The sequence below is a fragment of the Spermophilus citellus genome, assembly GCF_964194105.1.
Source record: "Spermophilus citellus genome assembly, chromosome: 5".
Lineage (NCBI taxonomy): Eukaryota > Metazoa > Chordata > Mammalia > Rodentia > Sciuridae > Spermophilus > Spermophilus citellus.
In genome coordinates this window covers 70199589-70224917 of record NC_138186.1, presented here as the reverse complement: position 1 = coordinate 70224917, position 25329 = coordinate 70199589, and the positions used below count along the sequence as shown (strand labels likewise).

Genomic DNA, 25329 nt, shown 5'->3' with positions numbered 1-25329 from the left:
TTTACATTAAAAGAATGGAAATAATAATTGTTGAGACTTCTCAACAGTAACTTTGATTATAATACCTTCCAAACTTGGAGGAAAATGATTCAGCCAAGAATTCCATCTCAAACTAAGCTTCAAATCACCTAGAATTATACATTTGGGGATTTAAAATGTTCTTGAGCAAACTTGGGAGACAAGTAGAAACATGGAAACAAAAACAAAGAAAAGTAGGATTTAAGAAATCACAGATCACAGATCAAACCACCCAGGAATATGGGACATATGAGGGCTCTAATTGTGCTTCTGGTTAGAGGCCAGGTTAGACATCATAGATTGTTGTCAGCTACTCAGTATTTTGAAAAGTCATTCATCTGCTGCAAAACCTGTGTGGTCAACTGTAAAAATAGCAACAGAGATAAAACAAGAACAATAAATAAAAGCAAAAATAAAATAGCCATTGTTCACTCTTAAGACATATATCATAAGTTACTCCATGGCTCAACAATGATCAGTTTTGACAGAATTTCAATAATGTCATCCTGGACTTTTCATTTAGCAAAACTTGTGGTAAAACTATATTGAGACACTGGAGATAAGAAAGGAAAGTGGATGTGAATATATTGCCATCTATCCTAGCTGGTGACCTAATGCTGGGTTCACAAAATCTAACTATTCCAATAACATAAGAAAATGACAAAGAAAGCACACAAACACACAGAACTATCTTTTCAAAATCCGTGATGGCTCTCCGACCATAAGGGTCAGTGGAAAGAGAGAGAGCCACTAGAATTCTTTATTCTTCTATAGGGGACACACAAGGGGAGGTTCTATGGAACATTCTATCCCCCAAAGGGCAAAAGGATAGGGATTACAAAGGAACATGTGAGTGGAACTCAACCCCACCAGATGAGGCCTACTCCTGGAGCCATGCCTTTTTATCCCATTTAGGGTAATGCCCATGTTACTGTGACCTGGCACTGCCTTGCACACTGTTCAGAACCCTGGTGCATCAGGACTTGAAGGCGCCTGCATTCAGACAATCCTGGACTTTTCATTTAGCAAAACTTGTGATAAAACTATATTGAGAAACTGGAGATAAGAAAGGAAAGTGAATGTGAATGGGTGAGAAATATAATTCCTCAATTACTGTAATGAAACGCCAAGATACAATAATTGAAATTGATAAATGAAGAAAGAACAGTATGCTCACATTATTGAAGGAATGGAATAAGAATCAGAAGAACTAGCTCAAGGAAGTGAATAATTACATTTAGAGGTCAGAGGCAACAGTGAGTACAATAAAAAAAAACAAGAAATGCTGTTTTTTACTACACATCTTTTAGTAATATTTGATTTTAAAAAATTACTCCCACCCCCTCCAAACACACACGGATGTATATTAGTCATGAAGTTGGAAGTGTGGCTATGAATTCTCATAGCAAAAAGTGGATTAAAAAACTCTAGGTTCCCGGCAGGGTGTTAAAAAGTAAAATTCATGGGGCTTACATAGTGATGGTATATTGGTTGTAGTATGAATCTCAAATGTGATAATCTTCATGTCTGATCAAAAATGGCACTGGAGAGACACCAACTTCAGTGAGTCTTTGGGAAGTAACTTTTATAGAGATCATATGATTTAAGAAATAGAAGCTCATAAAATTCTTTCTTGGTTCAATATGTGGAAAATACTTTCACAGGGTTTTATATGAAAATTTCAAATGGTAATTATCAAATTCAAGATATTTTATACACTTTGATTAAAAAATATTTAAGTGTTTTATCTCATCAATGTTATTATCATGTTATGGCAAAAAGCCTATTATATAAAAACTATCACCATGATGTGTGAGCTATCAGACGACAGATGTGTGACTGTGTGAATACAAATTCCTGGCCCTTCTGGCTGGGAGTTTAGAACCCATTGACATCTCACAGCAAAGAATTTTGAATTCAAGAAGCCATTTTTCAATTTGCCTGTGGGGAAAATAATGGCAATACCAGAATATGAAAGACAAAGGCTGTTTTCAAAGTATAGGAGATACTTTTTTAAATCAAATTGGTTTGTAACTATTCCAACAGAATCCATGAAAATATTGTTAACATTAAAAAAGACCTATGAAAGTCAGTCATGAAAAACAAAATAAAAATGGTTGACCACCACTAAATTTTAAAGAAGTATAATCAAAATGAACTGGAAATAACAAAGAGAATAAAGTTGTTAGAATTTTTAGTGAATTGCTATTATCTGTGTTCCTAGGAATTCCATGTTCATTTCCAATTATACCTCTGACCTATTATATAGATAGAATGACATAGAGTTTTTGCTTTGTATTGGTTTTGGTGATTGCAATTATCTATTTTTCCCCACATCAATATAAAGCAGCTTAGCTACATTTATCTGAACACTGGGCACTTATTAATACCTAGTGGTAGCAAAACAAAGTTCAGGTGAAATTTCCTTCTGAAGACAATCTTAAAAGTCAAGTTAAATATTAAAAACACAAAGCATTAATTATGATGAACTGAAATAAGAAATCCTATTCTGTGAGTCAAATAAGCTCTCAATTTTAATTGCAATTTTAATTAAAAACTCTAAAACTAAGTGAGTCTGAACAAATATATACACATATAATAAGACTTTAAAAGGACTCATTAATTTTAAGCATTAATTGTAATTTCTGCTCCTAACAAGTGTTCACTTGGAACTCCAAACAGCAACAACAACAACAACAAAAAAAAACCTCCCTGAGCTTAAAGGGAATGGTAGCAGAAAATAATAGTTAGAACAAAGCCCTAAAATAATAGCTAAGATTAGGGATTTAGGATGCATTAACTCATTTAATCTTCATAACATTGTCATATGAGGCAAGTCCTATGAATATCTTTATTTTCAGCTCAGCAAATCAAAGTGCAACCAAATTACGTGACTTGCTTGGGGCCATCAATTTCAGTGTGGTTCCTCCTTCTTGAGATCTTTTAAGCTTTAAGAAAAAGAGACCATGGACTCCTCCCCCCAACTCCTATTTATATCTACCTCTCTTCTGGGGTCTCTCTCATCTTTAACAGTGAATCTGCACTGCCCTGATGATCTGGCACTACACAGATATTTGCAGGTACTTTTATCTGCTTGTTCACACAGCCTCATCCTGTATCTCATGCAGGATTAATGCCAGGATTTAAAAGGGAATGTAGACAAGTGTGCATATTCTGGATAAGCCTGACCTGGATTGGGCTGCCTATCTAGTGTGATAAGATGCTGAATAACACCAAAAAAAGAAAAATCTATTCAACAGTCTCTTCAAAGCAGTGAAGAGCTTCTATTTTTATAAGTAGTAGTTGTTACTTATTGTACACTGTACAGTGTTTTCACAGGAGAAAAACTACCTGGGTAGTGTTATGGAGCTGTAGGGAACCTAAGATATTAGTCAAACTCCTCATTTTCTAGAAGAAGAACCTGAAGCTCTAGGGAATATGAGATTTGCCTAGAGTCTTAATCCTTTAGAGGCAGGACCAAGAGTGAAACATGGTCTCCAATCTTCTATGGAAGCATTCCTTTCCTGTTTTTAAGAGCGAGCTAAGTTGATTGTATAAAAATTTGAAACTTAATCAATTATTTAAATGATGGATAATGCTGAAAACAAACACAATGTTCTTACCTGTAAGAGCCATACATCACTTTCTGGCAGTCAACTAACAAAAATTTCTGTTCCAGTTTTCCATGGAATTTTGCCCCAGTTTTTGAAAGATAATCTTGACCTTTTACTGTCCGCACTCGAATATTCTAGAATTATATGTAAATATAAATTTTAAATTATGGCTAGAAAGGGGATATTTTGAAAAGTCAAATATATATCAATAGAAAACCTTAATAACAAAAACATTTACTTAAATTCAACTTTTAAAACACATAAAAAATTTTGAAAGAATCTCTCAAAAATTACTCAAGAAAAATGATCACTTATAAAATACATTTCAACAAAGCTTAAAGAAGCGGTAGATGGTGCTTTATATTTATACAGAATGATTTTATTAATTACTTAGGATCCTATTGTGACAAATCCTTTTGAATTATAGCATCATGAAGATAAAATAACAAATTAAAATCGGTCTTCCTTTCAAAAGCCAAACATAACTGATAACTGTATGCCAAATGATCTTGACAAGCAATGCATGCTGAATCATAGCCACTGCTCCTGTCAGTGGATCAAGGTTGTACCTGCAAAATGGAAGCATTAAATATACTAGCAAAGTTAACTAAGAAAAGCCTTATATAAGGATGTGTTTTTAGGCATATTCTGAAAAGCTCCAGGGGGCCTGTCTGTGATCAATCATTGTATCACCTTCAGTATACATACATTTTTTTTCTTTTTACTTTTGGAATGATTAATATTAGCATGACTTAAACTGAAGGAGAAGAAAATGATGCACAAAAATGTCTGAGAAAAAAATAGAATTCTTACCCTGAGACGTTGAATTTGACAACTCTGCTTTTCAGTCATATTTAGAAAATGATTAAAATTGGACTCATCGAGTAAAATATATACAGATATCCCCCGAGTTGATGCCTCCACTATTTCTTTGAAAATGTCCACATCTGTAAACATATCCATCACTAAAGCAATCACCTGTTAAAGAAAGGATAGGAAGCAATTTCAGATATATAATAAAGATTAAGAAATTCCTTAGTTTCAGTAAAAACTGGACAAAATGGAAAACAATTAAATATGTACATATATACATATACATAAATCCTATACTAATAAGTATGCCATTTTATATAAATAAAAGATATAAAATAAGAAAAAAACATATATGCTGATTTGTTACAATAATAGTCTATGTTTTAAATACATAGTTCTGGATACTGTGTTAAGAATAGACTTTAGAGCCAGGTGCACTGGCATGCCTGTAATCCCAGCAGCTTGGGAGGCTGAGGCAGGAGGACTGAAAGTTCAAAGCCAACCTCAGCAAAATCAAAGCACTAAGCAACTCAGTGAGACCCTGTCTCTAAATAAAACAAATAATAGGGCTGGGGATGTGGCTCAATGGTCAAGTGCCCCTGAGTCTGATCCCCAGTACCCCTCCTACCCCCCAAAAAAGAACAGACTTTAGAAGTGGGAGCAAAGTTTGAAATAGAACAACTGTAACAGGAGGTGATGGTGAGGACCAAGATGGTGGTGTCTGTGATGGGCGATGCTGGGTATTTGAGCCAAAAGGACTTGTGAATGGAGTACACGTAAAGAGGAGAAAAAAAAAAAAAGGCAAAGGAGGTCAACTCTAAAACTTTTTGCCTCACAAAGACAGAACTGACAGCAGGTACAGTAAGTTTTAGGTTCAATATTAAGAAGGAAATTTAGGTTTGAGGGGTCTGGATATCCAAATAGAATGCTGAGTAGAGAGGTCTGGGCCAGAAATGTAAATTAGGTGTCAATGGTGTGAAGATAACTGAATTCCAGTCATCAAGGGAGAGAGGATAAATAGAAGATCAAGGAATGAATCCTGTGACTCTCCAAAGTTAAAATGGGCTAAAACAAGAGAAGGTAACAACAAGGAGGCATCTTGAAATCCAAACACAGTATCAAGGAGGAGGGTATCTGGAGCACCAAATCAGACTTAGTGAAAAGTAAGAGCGAAAGCCTCAGTGGAAGGGGTCTGGGAGAGAATGGGAGGACAGACCCTGGATAAAACTGCAAAAGACAACTATGTTTTTTATAATTTGGCTATAAACAGGAAGCAGAGAAATGAAGCAAGACTGCAGGTCAAGTTGTGTCAAGAGGAGCTGTACTTGTTTTAAGGTGAGAAAAATAATAGCATGTATATACTACTAAAATGTTCCAGTAAAGAGCGGAAATAAATGATGCAAGAGAATGTGGGAGGGGAGGTGGGAAGAGGAGAGTTCCTGCAGCAAGGCCTTTGGGTCTGAGTGGTTAATGAGGGATAGAATCTAGTGCAAAAACAAAGGAATTATAGCATTTATTGTACAAACCAGCAAATGATCCTATGAAGTCTAAAGGCCACATACAAACATGCGGTTTCTGGTAGGAGACGGGATGTGCTGGAGACACTGGAGAAAGTGGATTTTCTTGATGTTGTGGGAAATGTGGTCCTCAACTGAGAGGGCAGCTTTAGAAAGATATTTTAGAGGTCTGAGGAAAGGATACCAAGAAGTCATCTAGAAGGGTAGGAAAGGAAATCGACTAAGAAAATAGAGTCTGGTTGCTGATTAGCATAAGGACTCGCCAGGTAATAAACTTGTTATGGGAACAGTATATAAATAATGATTGTGACTTATTCTCCGGCCTTGTTCAGCTGCAGGTGTGCAGGCACGGCATAGCCAGAGAGTTTGATTTAACAATGGCTGTGGTCCTGCCATACAGTGTAACAACTTGAGAAAGGACAGAGGAATTGAAGGTATGCATAAATGACTAATCATTTAGTTAGTCATTTGGGCTGGAAATACAGTGGAAACAAGATGCTATGACTGTGAGAGACAGAGAAATGGGGACGAGATCAATGAGTAGATGTTAAGGAATTGTGTGTGTTTAGGTTTAGTGTGTATCTTGTCTTTTAAATATGCATGTTAATATGGCCACAGAGGAAAAAAATCTTGAATTGTATTTACTTCACATTATAGGAAATGAAATAAAATTTGCCATAAATTCATAATTTTTGAGGATGGTTTACTGTATACAGGAGGTCTCTTTATATTATTCTTTCTACTTTTGAAACTTTCCATAAAGTGAGATTAAAAAATAAAAAGACAAATGTTTGATAAAAGCATACACCAGAGTCAGGAAGGCAGAAATAGAAGCAGAAGATATTGTCAGATAGGGATACATGAATTAGATTAGGGAGGATCTGCAGGTTACCTTCAAGGATATGACTGGGAGTCAATGGCTAAGGTATTTTAGGAAAAGATCATCAGGAAAAGACAAGGAGGGAGGTTTATAGAAAGATCTCTTACATTGTATATTTCAATTGCCAGGAATTGAGGCAAGATAAGTGTCAAAAAGAGTAATAGGAAGTAGAGTCCAAAGCCATCAAAAAATGAAAGGGAATTGAATAGTATGGGAACAGGCACATGACAACATCAGGATATGTTAGAAGAGGACTGAGTCATTGGTAATATTAAGACATTTTTATTTACTATATTTAAACAAAATATTGGACCATGGTCGTATAAGGAGATGACCTTCTTCATACTACCTGTGAAAAATTTCAGCCAGACTGTCTGCAGGAAGAACAATTTCTACCAAGCTAAGTGGTGTCTCTCATTTCGTTTTTATTAATGAATTGGTATGAGGCACCAGAAGGCAGAAACTAATGAAAAAAATCTCACCTACATCGTGAAAATATCCTCAATAATATCAAATATGTGAAGTTTCAAAACACATCTACAATTATTAATCTAATGTAATTTCTTTGCATTAATGAGTAGTGTAATGATATATGTGCAATAACATAAAGAAAACATTCAACACACATTTATACACATATATATATATTTTCAAAACAACTTCTATTGCTATACAACATGATATTCTTTAATCTGTGTATCTAAGAATTCCTTTTTAATTTACCAGATAGTCTCCTGCAACAAATTATTTTAGTCTTTAGGAATGAACAAAAACATACTACCAGGATACATAAAGATTTTTGCTTATAAAAAAGTAATTGAAGTCACTCAGCCATTGAATGATTCACATCAAAGGTAAAACAAATGACAGTCATTCTTGCATGCAGATAATACACTAAATCAGCATCCAGGAGAGTTGATTATACATTTTCAACAAGTTTATCTAATGTTAACCAAGCCAGGCTGCTTTGTGGGGCTTCAATTTCTTTTTTTCCTTTTAAAAAATTTATTCTTTTTTAATTATCACAAAAGCATGGAACATAACTAACTCCAATTCAGTTCCTAGTTCTTCCACTCTGCACCTCCACCACCTCTGCTCCCCTAACTCTACTCCACCGAGCCCTCTTCAATCCATTTACAGTTTTTTTTTTTTTTATTAGTGTTCTGTGGATACACCTGATGCCAAGACTCACCATGTAATATCCATGCATATGACAATATGGTCAGATTCACTCTACTGTACTTCCTTTTCCCCATCCTTCTTCCTCCTCCTTAATCCTCTTTGTCTACTGATCTTTCTTCTACTTTATTAAAATTATGCTTCCTTTTTTTCCTCTCTGTATTTTTTTATTTACCTTTCCCCTTATTTTGGATTAGCTTCTGCTAACCAGAGAAAACATTTGACCTTTGACTTTTGGGGACTGACTTATTTTACTTAGTATGATAATTTCCACTTACCAACAAATGCCATATTAGTCTTTATTATGGCTGAATAATATTCCATTTGTATACACACCATATTATCCATTCATTTGTTGAAGGGCACCTACATTGGTTCCATAGCTTGGCTATGTAAATTGTGCTGCTATAAACATTGATGTGGCTGTATCATGGTAGCATGCTGATTTCAAATCTTTTGGAAGTGTACTGAGGAGTGGAATAGCTAGGCCACATAGTGGTTCTATTACTAGAGTTTTCAGGAATCTCCATACTACTTTCCAAAGTGGTTGCACTAATTTGCAGTCCCACCAACAATGTATGAGTGTATCTTTTCCCCACACCCTCACCAATACTTATTACTATTCATATTCTTGATAATTGTCAGGGTTTCATTCAATGTAGTGAAAAGTTACAAAAGAACTACAGAACATTTCAGGTAACATAACATGCAGCTCTTCTATATGGTGGATTACATTCTGGGAAGAGTAATGATTAGAAATAATGTATTCAAAATTTTATCTGAAATTACTACTTGCCCAGCTAGTTATTTAAATTACACTGTGCAGTAGACATGACCATAATGACTATTTGTAATCAAAGAAAAATATATGCCAGATTAGAATAATGCTTTCAAAAGGTACATTGACTGATTATATATCAACACAAAACCCATTTATGTTGAATGGTTTTCATTAAACTACCACAACAGTATATAGTCCTTAAATTCTTCTCTTGATTCTATATTCTTATTTTGTTCTTGCCTGATATATTCAAATAAGTCTATTCATCATGAGACTTGGAAATTTTTTAAAAAGATATCCTGCATCGCTTTTAACATTTGAAAGAAACATGATATTTTTTAGTAGTTTCAGAGAACGTGATTCAAGGACATTAGTTTTTACTTATTTTTCTCACAGTACAGTATTAAATTTAAAAATTCAGTCTGCATGTGCATGGTTGTTAGGAATAGGAACATAGGAGAATGAAACAGACAACAGGGCTTCAAGGATAAGCCTTAAATAATGAATAAAGATTATTTTTAGCTATCTAAGCTGGAAGACTAGCATTGCAAAGACACACAGGCAAAGATGAGAATGAAGATGATGATAATATTTTAACAAATGTGTACTGAATTCACCTAAAGTTAAATCCAAAGATCATAATGCTTATAAGCATAAAATAAATGTAATCAGAGAATTATATAGGTTATAAAAGATCTTGAAAATATGATACATGTTTAGATTTGACCCATAGAACAATATAAATCCTGAAAAAGAGAAAATCTGGTGAAAACAGTGTCTTGGAAAAATGTGTCTAATAATAATATGCATACTGAAAATATCTAAGTTCTACTGGCTCACAAATGCATTGTGAAATTGTCTAATGACATTTATTATAATGTTCATATTTGTAAGTACACTGGAAAAAAACCTTTGTGATAGAAACCAGTGATAAGAAACATGAACAGTAGCAAGGCCTTGGGTTCAGTCTCCAGCAAGATATACACTTGCACAAACGGAAACTGGATGACAAATTTGATAGAAAATGTTCATTACAATGTTGATGCTGGATACTTGCATTTCCTTAGAAATACGCTGCATTATCTTCAGCATTTTATTTTCAAATCTTACATTGCTTTTCTCTTTGTAATCTATTAGGACACAAAGCTATTAGCAATATGCTTTTGTATGACCTAGATATTTAATGAAATGTAGGTGTACCTCAGGTTAATGTTCTGTAGTCACACAACTGTCATTATCATCCTCAAAAAGGGATATTATATCTTTTATGCTTCATTTGAAGGGATTCAGTTTTCCTTGGTTATTGAATAGAGACAGGAGAATTTATTTTTCTCATCATAAGAAAAACTAATAGGGAATTTAAATTAAAAAATGATTAATGGAGCCTTACAATAACTGTATTTATAACTAAATTGAACGCAACTGGAAAGCTTCTAAGAATTGAGTAATAGAAAAGGGGAAATGAGGGGCTTGGGTTGTGGCTCAGTGGTAGAGCACTTGCCTAACATATGTGAGGCATGGAGTTCGATTCTCAGCACCACATAGAAATAAGTAAAATAAAGGTCCATTGACAACTAAAAAATATTTTTAAAAAGGGGAAATTATCACTTTTAAATCTATAAAAACTGTCAAAAATAATGTGCAAAATGGGTTTCAAAAAACAAACAAACAAAAAAGAGACTGAGACAAAGAATAAGTATCTTTAGCCTTAATTCTTGTGCAGCCTAAGTAAGACCTGATAGTTCGGTGTGCCATAAATTAAGTGGTCTTGGAGAAATCACTGGAACAGCTCTGTATATAATGAATTGATTAAAACAGAGAAGATCTCACTCTGAAATTCTACATTTCAACTGATTATGACAGCTAAAATAATATGAACAGTAAAGATTACAAACCATCATGAAAATGTATTACAGAGCTTCATTTTTATATATTAAACTATGAAAACTGATTCACCCACGACATGTTAGGGGCTCATCATTCAAAATTGATTTATATATTACTAGTGGGCAACAACAAAGATTTGATACCTGTAAGTCACAAATATCTAGGACACATAAATAATCAGCTTTCACTATTAAACAAGCAGATTAGTGCATTGTTCAGAACTTGCAAAAATCTGATCAATCACTACTTGGTAAAAGTGGGGAAAAAATCTAGAGTATTATAATAAAAGCCAAGAGATGTAAAGAGGTATGTTTGGACAATGGCACTAATTTATAGAACTGATACATATGGATGCAACTCAGACAGAAACTGATGTTATTTCCCACATTCTTCGCATGACATTAGTGACCAATTATACTTCAAAATAAAGTACTTAAAAATAAAAATATGCTTTTATTTTTATTCTATTTAAGTAAACTTTTATATCAGCACTGTGCAAGAAGACTCCTTTGCTTTTGAAAATGACGTTTAGTGAAGAAGTCTAAAAGAAATTGGGAGGAAAGAAAAACAGGCTTAAGTGAAACTGTAAAGAGAGTCAGTTCTACTAATTTCAGCAATTTGACCTTCTTACATGTTCTCATTTTCCCATTATTTCCCCCAAAGTGACTTTTACTGAAACTTGATCTGAGAAGTGTCTCAAAAGCTCAGGTATCAGAGGATCTAGATAAAGTAGGTAGTGTTGGTAAGAACTGAGCTCAGGAGTCCCCAAGTTTCCTTGCATTGGGATGATCAAGCTGTGTGACCACAGGAACAGTCCACCTTACAGAGTCTCCTCAGAGCTCCATCATTTGAGGCTGGAAAGGAGAGGAGGGGTAACAAAATAGATTCTGTCCAACCAGCTAACAATTATAATGCCTCTAACTTTGTGCACGACTCAACTCTAGGAGTATCACAGCCACACTCTTTAAAATAAACATTGTTCACTCACGAGTTTCAAAATTCAAATCAAAATGGATGAAAGACTTAAATCTAAGAGCCCAAACAATGAAACTACTAGAAGAAAACAGAGAACAACTACTCAGAACAATGGAATAGGCATGAATTTTTTGGACAAGATCTCAAAAGCAAAGGAAAAAGAAAATATAAACAGATGACATTATATCAAACTTGAACGCTTTTGCACAGCAAAAGAAACAACCAGAGTGAAGAGATAACCTATGGAATGGGAGAAAATATTAGTAAAGTGTACAGCTGACAGGTCAGTATTCAGAATATGAAAGGAACTCCAAAACTCAATAGCAAAAAGACCAATAACTTGATTTAAAAGTGGTCAATACAAGGCTAGGGATGTGGGTCAGTGGTCAAGCACTTGACTAGTGTATGTGAGGCACTGGGTTCAATCCCCAGTACCACAACAATAAAAAATGGTCAATATAACTAGATAATCATTTTTCAAAGGAAGGCATAAAAATGACCAATAGCTATATGAAAAATGCTTAACATCCCTAATAATCAGTGAAATGCAAATCAAAAGCACTCTTGAGTTATCACCTCACTCAAGGAGAAACTGCTATTATCAAAAGACTAGAGATAACAATTACTGGTTGAGTGTGGAGAAAAAGAAACTCATACACACTATTGCTGGACATAAATCATTCCAGCCATTACTAAATTGGGGTTTCTTGAAAAATTAAAAACAGAATGGCCATATAATCCAGCAATCTCACTACTGTGTAGGTATACAAAGGAAAGTGAAATCAGTGAGTTGAGGAGATACCTGTATGCCCATGTTTACTGCAGCACTTTTCAAAATAGCCAGAAATGTAAATAATCTACATGTCCCTCAACTGAAAACATATAAGTAAAACATGGTGCATATACACAATCGAATATTATTTAGCCATAAAAAGAAAGAAACCTCATCATTTGCAACAAGAGGGATGGAACTAGAGATCTTTATTTTAAGTGAAGTAAGACAGGCACAGAAAGACAAGCACCACTTGATCTCACACATATGTGGAATCTAAAAAATGTTGACCTCATAGAAACTGACAGTAATGGTAGTGATCAGAGGCTGGTAAAAGTGGAGAGAGGATGGGGAAATGTTGATCAGTGGATACTAAGTTGCAGTTAGATAGGAGTAAGGATTTATGGCATGCTATTGCATAATAGAGAAACTATACATAGAGAATATGTACTGTGCATTCAAAATGATAGAAGAAAATTTTGAATGTTTTGAATATTTTGAGTGTTTTTTCCATGAAGAAATAAATGTTAGAAGAGAGAAATCTAATATAATTATACTATGTGTACATGTATCAAATACTTGGTACCCCATTTAAGATGCAAAATTTGGGGGGTTTTATGTATCAATTAAAGAACAAACTTATTCAAAAATTTATAAAATAGAGATAGCTGATGTAACATTAGAGATCTAGAAATGCTAATATTTTCTCAAGTGCTCCTACTAAAGAATCAGGGCTATATTTTAGTAAAATTCTAGAAACATTTGTAAAAACAGAAAGTTAAGTTTATATATTCATCAAAAGCAATCATAGACTGCTGAGAAATCATGATACATTCATAATGTTTTGAAGACAACATGCATGCTACATAGTACTTTAATATTTCAGGGCATATAGAATAGAAGGTTACAGGGTAGTATTACTTCGCTAGGAATGAAGTATAAAAGTATAATATTTATTGATGTCTTCTGACTTCACTTTCACCTTTATTATAAAAGTCAAATTTATAGAAAAATTAAAATTATATAAGTTTTTACAATCTATTGTTAGTATTTTAAAAATTAAAATTTTGTTATTTCTTTTATAATTTTACAGATAAATATCTGTAATTTTGGATCAAAATTTAGAGTAAAAAAACTGAAATAAATTTAATTATGACTACATTTTCAGCAGGTTTAGCGAGTGAGCAGTCATGCTGAGAGCCATGGCAGAGTCTGTATGGCCCCTGGCATTTTGCTAACAGTATTGGTTGACAGGCGAGGCATTACTATCCCCTTGGCCCCTACATTTGAGTTTTCGTGGGGATTCCCCAAGAGTTCCCATTGGTTGGGGAAGTGCAGGAGGAGGGATTTCCGGAGGAGATTTCCGGTGGCTGGTTCCTGGATGGGAGGCATGGATTCGGGAGAATTCCCCAGGAGCATGTGTTAAGTGTTTTCTTGCAGTTCAAAAATAAAGTTTGTTCCTGCTTCAGTGGCTCGTGGTTTGTGCCCAGCCAGTCTGCGGCACAGTCATATAGAAGGCAACTTGCTAAAACAGAGGTGTGTGTGTGTGTGTGTGTGTGTGTGTGTGTAACGACCAAAGGCCATACATTAAAAGTAATAAACATTGTTCTACTTAATTTCTTAATAGCTTGCTATTAACCTTTAAGTTTTGCATTATACTAATGCATGTAACTGGTTATTTTAACTAGTGATATTTACAAGAAAACTTTAGAGAAAATAAATGTATGATAACTATTATTTTAAATCATCAATTTGAACCAAAGAAAACTTCTCAAAATTCTGACCAAGAACATAAAAATACTGCAAAAGAGTAGATCATTATTATATTATTTTATCTGGCTTTTAAATTTTCATTAACCATATATATAGCATATGACACTGAAATGAAAAGAGAATTCAAATATAGGAAGAAACCATTAGGAAGAGAATATTCAAAAGTGGAAATTTTTAAAAAATCATTTCAGAATTATGTGAAAACTTTCTACACAAACTATTAGTGTTAAAATTAAAACAATTGAATTTTTAGAATGTACATTTTATTATTATTGGGCTAGTGAGAGCTTTCCACAACTGAGTTTATATAACCTGAGTGTATTTCCTCCTGAGGTAGGCATGGTAGACAAATATCAGATGTTCAGTAAATTTTTGTTGGGATGGAATGCAGTGCTTACATGCAGCCTGTCCTCAAGGAGCACATCATTTTGTGAATCATTCATTCATAAAACTATAAATCAGCATAACTGGTTATAAAAAATATGCCCAAACTTAGGGAACAATTACATCTAACTAAGAATTTTGTATCACTAGTACCTACCTGAGAATAAGAAGCATCCCCTCACATCTTATGAATGAAGGAAATGACACTTCTAAGAATTCAAGGTCAATGCATAGTGGATCAAAATTCTGGAGTAAAAAGTCCCTTGGAAGAGAGAATGTGCAGGATGTGATAAGAGCCAAATGAATAAGAGGGACACATACAAAAGTAGGTATGTCAATATGAGAATATGGCAGTTGGTTCGTAAGCCAGGGAAATAAAATAGAATCACCGATACAAACAAACAGTGCCCATATTCATATAAGTGCTATCCAGAAGAAAGTGTGGGTATCCAAAGGCATGAACTTGATCTTTCTGTAATATTGGCTTGGTAAACTTGGTTTAGTTATGGCATTTGAGCCAGAAGCATTTTAAACATCACATAAGTTCTTCTTGTTCTGATTTTATGCCTTCAATTATTCTGGGGCTAACTGTGTACATATTGCTCCAAAGAGAAAATAAGCCAGCTGGATAAAACAAATCTATTAGGACACTGCGCCATTGCAATTGGTACTGTAATATGGCATTTTGTTGTCAGACATCAATGTTCCAAGCTTAGTCAAAGTGAATTTATGGATCAGGCTTTCAATTCTCAAGCCTAAGGTCCAGAATCTAGATCTTGGCAAACTGGCTATGGTATTTTGTATTTTTCCTGTCACCTCTTGGGAGATAGCCTTTTTTCAGTAACAGTAAACAGATTAAGAAACTGTCCCTCCTGCTTGGAAGTGCAGAGTGAGAATTCCAGTCATCAGGGGCTTGGGACAGCTGTTGCCTTACTTGATATTTAGTGATATAAAGGAGTACCTGTTATAATAAAAAAAAAAATAGTGAAGGACACTAAAGGCAAGAAAAAGACTCAGGTCATGAGTCCAGATGCATTAGGAAAGCTGTAGATTAGTGTTTGAGATGAGCAGTTTGGGTAACAGGAGCTGAGCCTTCAGGAAGGCTTGGAGGCAAAGCAGCCCGGAAGCTAGGGAACTGATTTTGGTAGGAAATGGAATTATGTTGAGGAGGAGTTAGCAATAGAGCTAGAAAGATTATGAAGGCAAATCTGGCCCAGACGACAAAGAAGTCCTTCAATGCCAGGCTAACTACAAATTCCCCAAGGCACAACAGGGACCACTTGAAACTTTACAGCTAAAGAATAATGTCATTAAAACAACACTTAAGAAGATCAATATATATGTTTGTATATATAGGATAAGTAAAATAGCTAATAGCAGGCAGAGGAATGAGGTTTTAGTCCCCATCTCTATAAAAATCCCAATGTGGACAGTGGTAGCAGGAATAAAAGGGATGGAGGTGAATTAGCATCCACATATCAGAGAAAACATTAAGCCTTTGGTTCTCTGGGATTGGCTTATTTCGCTTAGTATAATATTCTTCAACTCCATCGTAATTAGAACAAATTCCTTAAATTTTTTTTTAATAAAACAATTAAAAATAAGAAATGGAAAAATATACCTACTGGGAACAAAAAAGGGATGGTGGTGACATACAAGATGATTTGACAAGACTTACTGGCTGACTGATGGTGAAGGAAAAGAGAGAAAGATTAAAAAGATCTTTAGGGCCTAGAGACCTATATTACACAGCAAATTACTGTATCGTGATAAGAAAACCTAACATTCAACTACTAGTCCATTCATCTACCCACCCATTTACCCATCCAACTATGCATGTTTCTTTGTGTGTGTGTGTGTGTGTGTGTGTGTGTGTGTGCTAATTACTGAAATTTAAACATGTTTAGGCATACAGGAAAAAATGCGTGGACACCAAAACAATAAAGCAGGAAAGAAATTTAGCATTTGATGCTGTAAGATCGTACAAATATGCTAAGACTATGGGGATAGGAAAGTACATTATAATGGAAACATTTTGGTAGTATGTAGGGCACAGGGGAAAAGGGAAACAGGTTAAGGGACTGTCCCTGAATGCCCTTAACATACCTCCTGCTTGGAAGTGCACAGTGCGAATTTCAAGAGTGGGCTTGTATATAAATGAAAAAGACTCAGAAAAACTGCTCCAAGGAATTTAGTAAGAATTTAGTGAGACATTAAGAGATCAGCAGAGTTAATAATAAGTGCCCAATCCAGGTTAAAAAGTATAACGTTAACATTTTAACATGTTGTTGAGACATTTTCCAGTAATGTTCAACAATCCCTGTGTAGAAGAAAAGGGAAAAGATGGTGGGGCTAACTTCATATTGATAGAGGTGGGTCCTGACGTCAAGTACTAAGCAATGTCCAAACATACTGAAGGATTGATGCAAAGAATGTGGAGAGACAAGAAATCACCATGAGGGAAAAATTCAAGTCCAGTGGATCTGATGAAAAGTGACCTTTTAAGGTGAGATTGGTAAGTGCTAGATTTGAAATATAAGTAAATATGTTATCATGTTATTTCATACAAAATGAACTTTAAGGTATGTTCTTTCCTATGGCAAGAGTTATATGGCATATGCCTTGTGAATGAATTCTAATGTGAAACATTACTTTGCTAATGTTAATATGAACATACTTGTTGGTTTCTTACATTTAAAAGATACCTAGGAAATGTTTAGTAAATAAGTGCCCAACCACTACTTAAAAAAAATTTAAAAGGCAGAAAATGCATAGATTAAAAGACAATTAAAGGACATATCAACCAAATGCAATATGGAGCCTGGACCTTGTTTGAACTTTAACGAAATGTCTGTGAAAAGATGTGTATGTAACAATCAGGGAAATTGCAACATTAAATTGCTTTTTGAAAATATGAATGACATTTTCATTGTTGCTTAGGTTTAATACTCAGATGTAAGTTATGTTTTCAAAAAGCCCCATTTTTTTTCTTCCAGACAATCATATTAAGTCAGTTCAGATGAAATTAAATGATCTGAAGCATAAAATTTGCTTTAAGCAAGTTTTGGGGACATGGAGGCAGCAAAATTGACCACAAGATGAAATTATGTTCACCTTAACCAAATATCCTCCCAACAATTAAAACAATAAATAGAACAAAGAAAAACTTTCTGTTCTCATTTTAAGAGGCTGCATCCTTTACTTGGGCAACAACCATCCAATTTGACATAAACTATAAAATGACATAAACTATAAAGAATTAATTAACCTGACTTAAAAAAAAATCCAACCTGCCACATGGCAACAAAAAGATTATTATTTATTCCATATTCATTTCCATTTGAATAAGAAATTTAAATATAAAGGAGTTTCATTAAGGTCATGAAATATTAAATAAGCAGTTGATATTTAATGAAATGAATTCATAACACCTGTACCCAATGGTCAATTTACATGTATTTAGTTTTTTATTTCACTCTTCTTTCCTCTCTAGGATTATTTCACACCACCAGCTTTTATAAATTATGTATTTTTTTAATGTGCACCATGAAACTTGAAAAGATAGCATATATTTGGTGGTAGGGAACAGTTGTCCTAAAAACTAAGAAGTATTGGAAATAATTTTCAGGAGACCATCAAACTAAAGTGAACAACTTTAGCCATATTATTTAGGATATTCACTGGATAATTACACCCCACACTTCAAGTTTCTTGAGTATTTTGAACACTTAATGATAGTTTCTCTATACAGATTAATAAAATATAAAACAGAACATAGCAAATGTTTTTCAGTTGGGCTGAAAGTTGCAGATTCTGTATTTTATTGGCAGCTTTTATTCTCAAATCTTCTAAAACATGATGAAAATTTCATTGATATAATCATGTTTTTTTCTGCTGGTAAAATTATAAAGTATCATTTACTTACTTTCCCATAGCAGGTTCATAAAAGGACCTTAGTCTTCTGTGTTAAAAGGCTGTTTTTGTTTATTACAGATTTCACATCTAAAAATTGACATTTTATCAAAATTGAGATTGGCTCTGTCACATGTAGAAACAACCACATTTATCTCAAATATTTTCATTAGATTAAACCAAATTGTTTTATCATAAAATCAAGGAATTTCCATGTCTGTATGTATCACACTTCACTGATATTCTAAATAAATGTTATTTGAAAATAAAATGTTCCATATAAATGTGTCCTCCAGCAGACAGTTAAACTATAAATCTAGGGGAATTGGAAGTTAATGATTAAAGAAGAGGAACAGAATGAGATGTGGAGAACAAAATGGAAGAGAAAAACTATATAAAAATTCCCTTGGAGCAATTCATTAAATTTGGTTATTGCAGCAAAAATACAAAATGATATTTTAGAATTTAAAGTATTTACACACTGAATAATTTCATTTTTCATCTTCCATATGTAGGGACACAAAAAACATTAAAAAGGTACATTGATTCTGACAAGTAATATTCAAGTTGGAATTTCATGTTTTGGGGCAATTTAAATATGCCCTGGAATTTAGGTTATTTGAGAATTCCTTTTTGAAATAAATTAAATGGCATAAGAGAATTATATGTAGATAGGCATTAAAACATTTAGATAAGTCATAGTTGAGGAAAAATTTATCCAAATTATTAAAATGTGAAGCAGTTCAATAAATCTAACTTTTAGGTTTTTTAATTGAGCTGATCATATCAAATGCAACACTAAGCCTGACAACTGATAAGGGGCCCAAAATAATCTGTCCTCTGAGAAGAGGAAGAAAATGGTTATGTAAAATACTCTGGTAAATTTTTAATTTTAAGCTAAATTACAATTCATGAGCATCTAAAACAGACTCCATCCTCACTTCTTAAAACCGCCTTATCACTAATAATGCAGTTAAAAGATCATCTCAGTTTTTTTTTTAGACTTTATGTCAGATAGCCTTTTGCAAATTAAATTCAAACTTCTTAAGTAAATTTTAGGCATCTGTATGAGTTCTAAGCACCTTGGTTAAAAAAAGAAACACAAGGTTAGTAATATTCTTAAAACATGAAAAAAAAATCTATAAAATATCTATTAAAAACAGAAAGGGGTCTGGGTTTGTGGCTGTGTGGTAGATAGAGCATTTGCCCAGCACAAGTGAGGCACTGGGTTTGATCCTCAGCACCACATAAAAATAAATAAATAAGATTAAGGTAAATTGTGTCCATTCATAGCTAAAAAACAAAAAACAGGGGTTGAGGTTGTGGCTCAGTGGTAAAGCGCTTGCCTAGCACTACTGAGGCACTGGGTTTGATCCTCAGCACCACATAAAAATGAAAGAAAGATATTGTGTATCAACCTACAACTAAAAATTATTTAAAAACAAAAAAAAAGAGTTGGATAATCTGTTTCCTTTTTTTGTTCTTGTTCTCTCTGCAGAGGAAAATTATAGGCAAACTTCTAAGAAAAAACAGCACTAATTTCACAACCAAGAACAATACTTCTTTTCCTTTCATCTTGGTATTTGTATATTTTCACAAAGCTGAGATTATCTTATTTATATAATGTTCCAATTTATAAATAAATTGTATATTTATCATTTTAGAATAAGTATTTTCCTATTATTACACACTGTTGTAATATCACATTTGGAAAAAAATAGTTCTGCAAAACAGTGTAAAATATGTAGTTTGTAGTCAGGCGTGGTGGTGCACATCTGCAATTAATGACTTGGGAGGCTGAGGTGGGAGAATCCTAAGTTCTGAGAGCATCAAACCTAATTGGCACAGGAAACTGTATCATTCTGGGTCCTGGAAGGAGTCCAAATTTTCCTAAGAACTTTCATTGGTGGGACATTTATAAAAAATGCTGTTTTTCTTTACTGTTAAAGAAACCAGCAAGGGAGCCAGGACTCCCCTTCCTTCAGTGTTCCATGATTCTCTGGGTAGCTCCCATGAGGCAACAGGCTCCTCACCAGAAATACAAGCAAAAGGAAGAGCAAGTGATGCCTTCTATGGCACCAGTCTGAGAAAACCAGAGAAGAGTAGAAAAGGATAAACAATACATCTACAAGGGTTGGGGCAGAGGGAAACATGCTCAGCAATGTAGATCAGAGGACAAATTTACAGATATTTAGAACTAGATGAAAAAAATAAAATCTGACAGCCAATGGGATGCAAGAATACATGAAGATGATGTAGTCCCAGTAACTGCCAAATTTCTGCACTGGGTAACTAAGTGACTGCTGCTATCAAGAACACACATAGACAGAGTGAAGGTTGGAATGAATGGGTTTGACTTAGATCTGTTGAGTTTCCGCTATCTATGATAGATAGAAATTTTGATGATCAGATGGTTATCAGGGCTTGGGACTGGGGAGATAGAGCTTGGCCTCCCATTTCTAGATTTCAGATAAACTGTTTAAAAATAATTTATAGAATCCAATGTAAATCCCTTGCTACCAATTTCTTATCTTTCAGAGAAGCCCTTTTAAAACATTTTATAGAATCAATGTAAATTCTTTACAATGGCATTCAGGATCTGTTGCAATCTGACTACCTTTTCTTAATTTTATTACTCACTGCATATTCCATGCATTCTGTTTGGCTAAGCATGCACATTCAAAACACCATGCTTGTATGGTTCCTTTTATCTTAAATCCCCATCTCTCTTTGCCTATGAAAATCAAACTTATCTTTAAGGATACAGCTTACTTGCAGGTTCAGGCACCTTCCCAAAGCCTTTGCCAATTTTATTAACCTAAATTAATTGTATCCTTACTTGTGCTCCATCTACAATATACTTGTACTTCAGTGTTTATTTCATTCAGCTTTGTTGCTTACATACTGCATTCTCAGGGGCAATAAGCTATTTGAGAGTTAGAGTGTATGTTGGTCATTTTTGTATCAAAATGTAACAATAAAATTTTCTAAATTATTCATTGTTGTTTCTCCAAAGCATCAACTGTAGATATTTTCAAACTATGCACAAGCATACACACACACACACACACACATACATTTTTAAATAAATATTTGTGTTTCATTTTTAATTTCTTGAAATTCTAGAGAGATTTCTTTTCTTTCTTTTTTCAAAATATAGTGTATTGGGGATCAAACCCAGGCCTTGCACATGCTGACAAGTGCTCTGTCACTGAGTTACATTCTTAACCATGATTTTTCTTTTCTTTTCTTTTTAAATTATTTCTTAGATAGGGAATAGGGGTGGTAGGGAAAGGGAGGGAGAAGGGGAATAGCAAGGATGATTTTTCTTAATAAAGCACCATCTCAGAATTATATGTTTCATTTGAAACCCATGGAGTTCTAGGAAGGAGCTAGGATGGGATAGACAGACATTACTGCCCTATTGACTGGTCCTCTGGTTCTAGGAATATTTTATGTATGAACACATGTATAAGACAGCTAGAAGACCCCTAAAGGTCATCTGCCTGATATTTAAAATGGCAGTATATCCTGAAATATATTCTAAATGCCAAACTTAAAAACTGTAAATAGCATGGATCCTAGTAAGTTTGGAATAATAACACTTGCATAGTGGAAAGTCAAAATATAAGATCAAACTTCTCAAGAACAGTCCTGTGTGTTGGGTTAAACATGTACTGTTATTTCTGTGAATACAAATACACATAAATGACATAAATGACAAAAAGCAAAAGATACAGAAACTAATATTTGTATAAAATCACACAGTAAGTGATAAAGCTATGATTCAACCTACTTTTCTTGTAGCTCAGTACTCAACTACTGTTCCACATGACCCCAGTTCCCTGCCTGAATCAGGGGGATAATGCATATATAACAGGGTTTCTAGAATATAGTGGCCATCTTTATTGGTAGAATATGACTCTAGATGTATGGTTAATGCCCCATTAATAATAAGTGGCAAAGAATAGTTGAATGCAGTGTTCCAGTCTTGAAATACACCTTTACCATGTTCTAAGGCCTGTTTCAAAGTTCTGGCCATCTTCATGAGATTGTCAATGAGTGAAACTAATATTAAATACTATTTTTTCCCTATAGCCTATGGTGAACAAATCTGAAGCCAGTCTAGGCAGAATTTTAGTCTGTAAGGCTCAATTTCAAATGCATTAAAATTCATCATAGATGTGTTTCAATGCGTGCATAAATTATATGATATATCAAAGCTATAATTAAGATTTTTTTTATAAAAATATATACCTAAAAAGTGATTACTTGAAAAATCTCATTAATTTAAAAATTCTAAATTCAATAATCACAATAAATAAAATTTTTAACAAACTCTAGATAGGGCAGAAGGGTGGGAGGGAAAAGGAGGGGGCAGGGGGTTAGCAAGGATGGTGGAATGTGATGGACATCATTACCCAAAGTACATGTATGAAGACACGAATTGGTGTGAACATACTTTATATAAAACAGAGATATGAAGAATTGTGCTGTATATGTGTAATAAGAATTGTAATGCATTCCACTGTCATTTATTTTTTTAAAAAATCAATTAAAAATTTTAAAAAGTGTTCAACAATGGTAATATGTATAGGGCACTGAAACAAGATATATTTCAGAGTTCTTAAAGGAGCTTTTCTCCTTGGAGGAAAAACCACACTTAAGAAGCAATATTCTGGCCTGGCATGCATGCAGCCCGGGTTCGATCCTCAGCACCACATACCAACAAAGATATTGTGTCCGCCAAAAAAAAACTGAAAAATAAATATTAAAATATTCTATCTCTCTCTCTCAAAAAAAAAAAAAAGAAGCAATATTCACAATGAAAGAACCTTGCTTATCAAGGGGTCAGAACTCCAACATAATGGTGCATAAAAGAAATTCCTCAGTTGCTAATAATGAAATTGAGGACAGGCTGGGGATATAGCTCAGTGACAGAGAGCCTGCCTAGCATGTGCAAGGCTCTGGGTTTGATCATTTGAATCACACACACACACACACACACACACAAACACACAAAACAAAGAGAAAGAATTTGAGGGGCTGGGTATGTGGCTCAAGCAGTAACAGGCTCGCCTGGCATGCATAGGGCACTGGGTTTGATCCTCAGCACCACATAAAATAAAATAAAGATGTTGTGTCCGCCGAAAACTGAAAAATAAATATTAAAAAATTCTATCTCTCTCTCTCTTCTCTCTCTTAAAAAAAAGAATTTGAGAGTTGATGTGTCACTAAATACAATTCCCATTTGTAGAATACTCTTCCTCAGCATTTGCCAGACTACTTTCACATCCACAAAATCCTAACAAGGAAGAGATCTTCATTTGGTCAACAAATGAGGGGGCAATAGATGTGTTTTATTTCCCAAGTATTATGCCCACTTACTGTTTTCATCTTCTTTTTTTTTTGGTCAAGGAGAGCCTTAAATAAGTAATTTTTATTTTGTATTTCTTTTTTTTTTATTGGATGTTCACAACTTTACAAAGCTCATGACCAATCATATTTCATAAAATAGAATCAATTGGGTTATGAACTCCCATTTTTCCCCAAATACAGATTGCAGAATCACATTGGTTACACATCACATTTTTACATACTGCCATATTAGTGACTGTTGTATTCTGCTACCTTTCCTATCCTCTACTATCCCCCCTCCCCTCCCCTCCCATCTTCTCTCTCTACCCCATCTACTGTAATTCATTTCCCTCCATGTTTGTTATCCCATTCCCCTAGTAAACTCTTAAATGTAATTTTGTATAACAATGGGGGTCTCCCTCCATTTACATGTGATTTCCCTTTTTTTCTCCCTTTCCCTCCCGCCTCATGTCTCTGTTTAATGCTAGTCTTTTCTTCCTGCTCATCCTCCCTGTTCCGCTCTTAGTTGCTCTCATTATATCAAGGAAGACATTTGGTATTTGTTTTTTAGGGATTGGCTAGCTTCACTAAGCATAATCTGCTCTAGTGCCATCCATTTCCCTGCAAATTCCGTGATTTTGTCATTTTTTAGTGCTGCGTAATATTCCATGGTGTATAAATGCCACATTTTTTTTATCCATTCATCTATTGAAGGGCATCTGGGTTGGTTCCACAGTCTAGCAATTGTGAATTGTGCTGCTATGAACATCAATGTGGCAGTATCCCTGTAGTGTGCTCTTTTAAGGTCTTCAGGAAATAGTCCGAGTAGGGCAATAGCTGGGTCAAATGGTGGTTCCATTCCCAGCTTTCCCAGGAATCTCCATACTGCTTTCCAAATTGGCCGCACCCGTTTGCAGTCCCACCAGCAGTGAACAAGAGTACCCTTTTCCCCACATCCTCGCCAGCACTTGTTGTTGTTTGACTTCATCATGGCTGCCAATCTTACTGGGGTGAGGTGGTATCTTAGGGTGGTTTTGATTTGCATTTCCTTGACTGCTAGAGATGGTGAGCATTTTTTCATGTACTTGTTGATTGATTGTATGTCCTCCTCTACACATAAATCAAAGGCATTTCTGTATATCAGTGACAAAACTTCTGAAACGGAAATGAGGAAAAACACTCCATTCACAATAACCTCAAGAAAAATAAAATACTTGGGAATCAACCTAACAAAAGAGGTGAAAGACCTATACAATGAAAACTACAGAACCCTAAAGAAAGAAATAGAAGAGGATCTTAGAAGATGGAAAAATATACCCTGTTCATGGATAGGCAGAACTAACATCATCAAAATGGCGATTTTACCGAAAGTTCTCTATAGGTTCAATGCAATGCCAATCAAAATCCCAATGGCATTTCTTGTAGAAATAGATAAAGCAATCATGAAATTCATATGGAAAAATAAA

General features: G+C 34.3%; 1 protein-coding gene across 1 annotated transcript in view; it reads right to left on the bottom strand.

Moving 5' to 3' along the window:
- FAM83B (family with sequence similarity 83 member B) overlaps positions 1 to 25329 on the bottom strand; it is a gene marked incomplete at its 3' end in the record, with an annotated part of 60438 nt that overhangs the window by 7289 nt on the left and 27820 nt on the right. The window contains exons 2-3 of the mRNA XM_081296222.1: positions 4446 to 4610; positions 3642 to 3766 (exon numbers count right to left, since the gene is read on the bottom strand). Of these exons, the coding sequence (XP_081152348.1) occupies positions 3642 to 3766; positions 4446 to 4610 (290 nt within the window). The remainder of the gene's footprint in view (positions 1 to 3641; positions 3767 to 4445; positions 4611 to 25329) is intronic.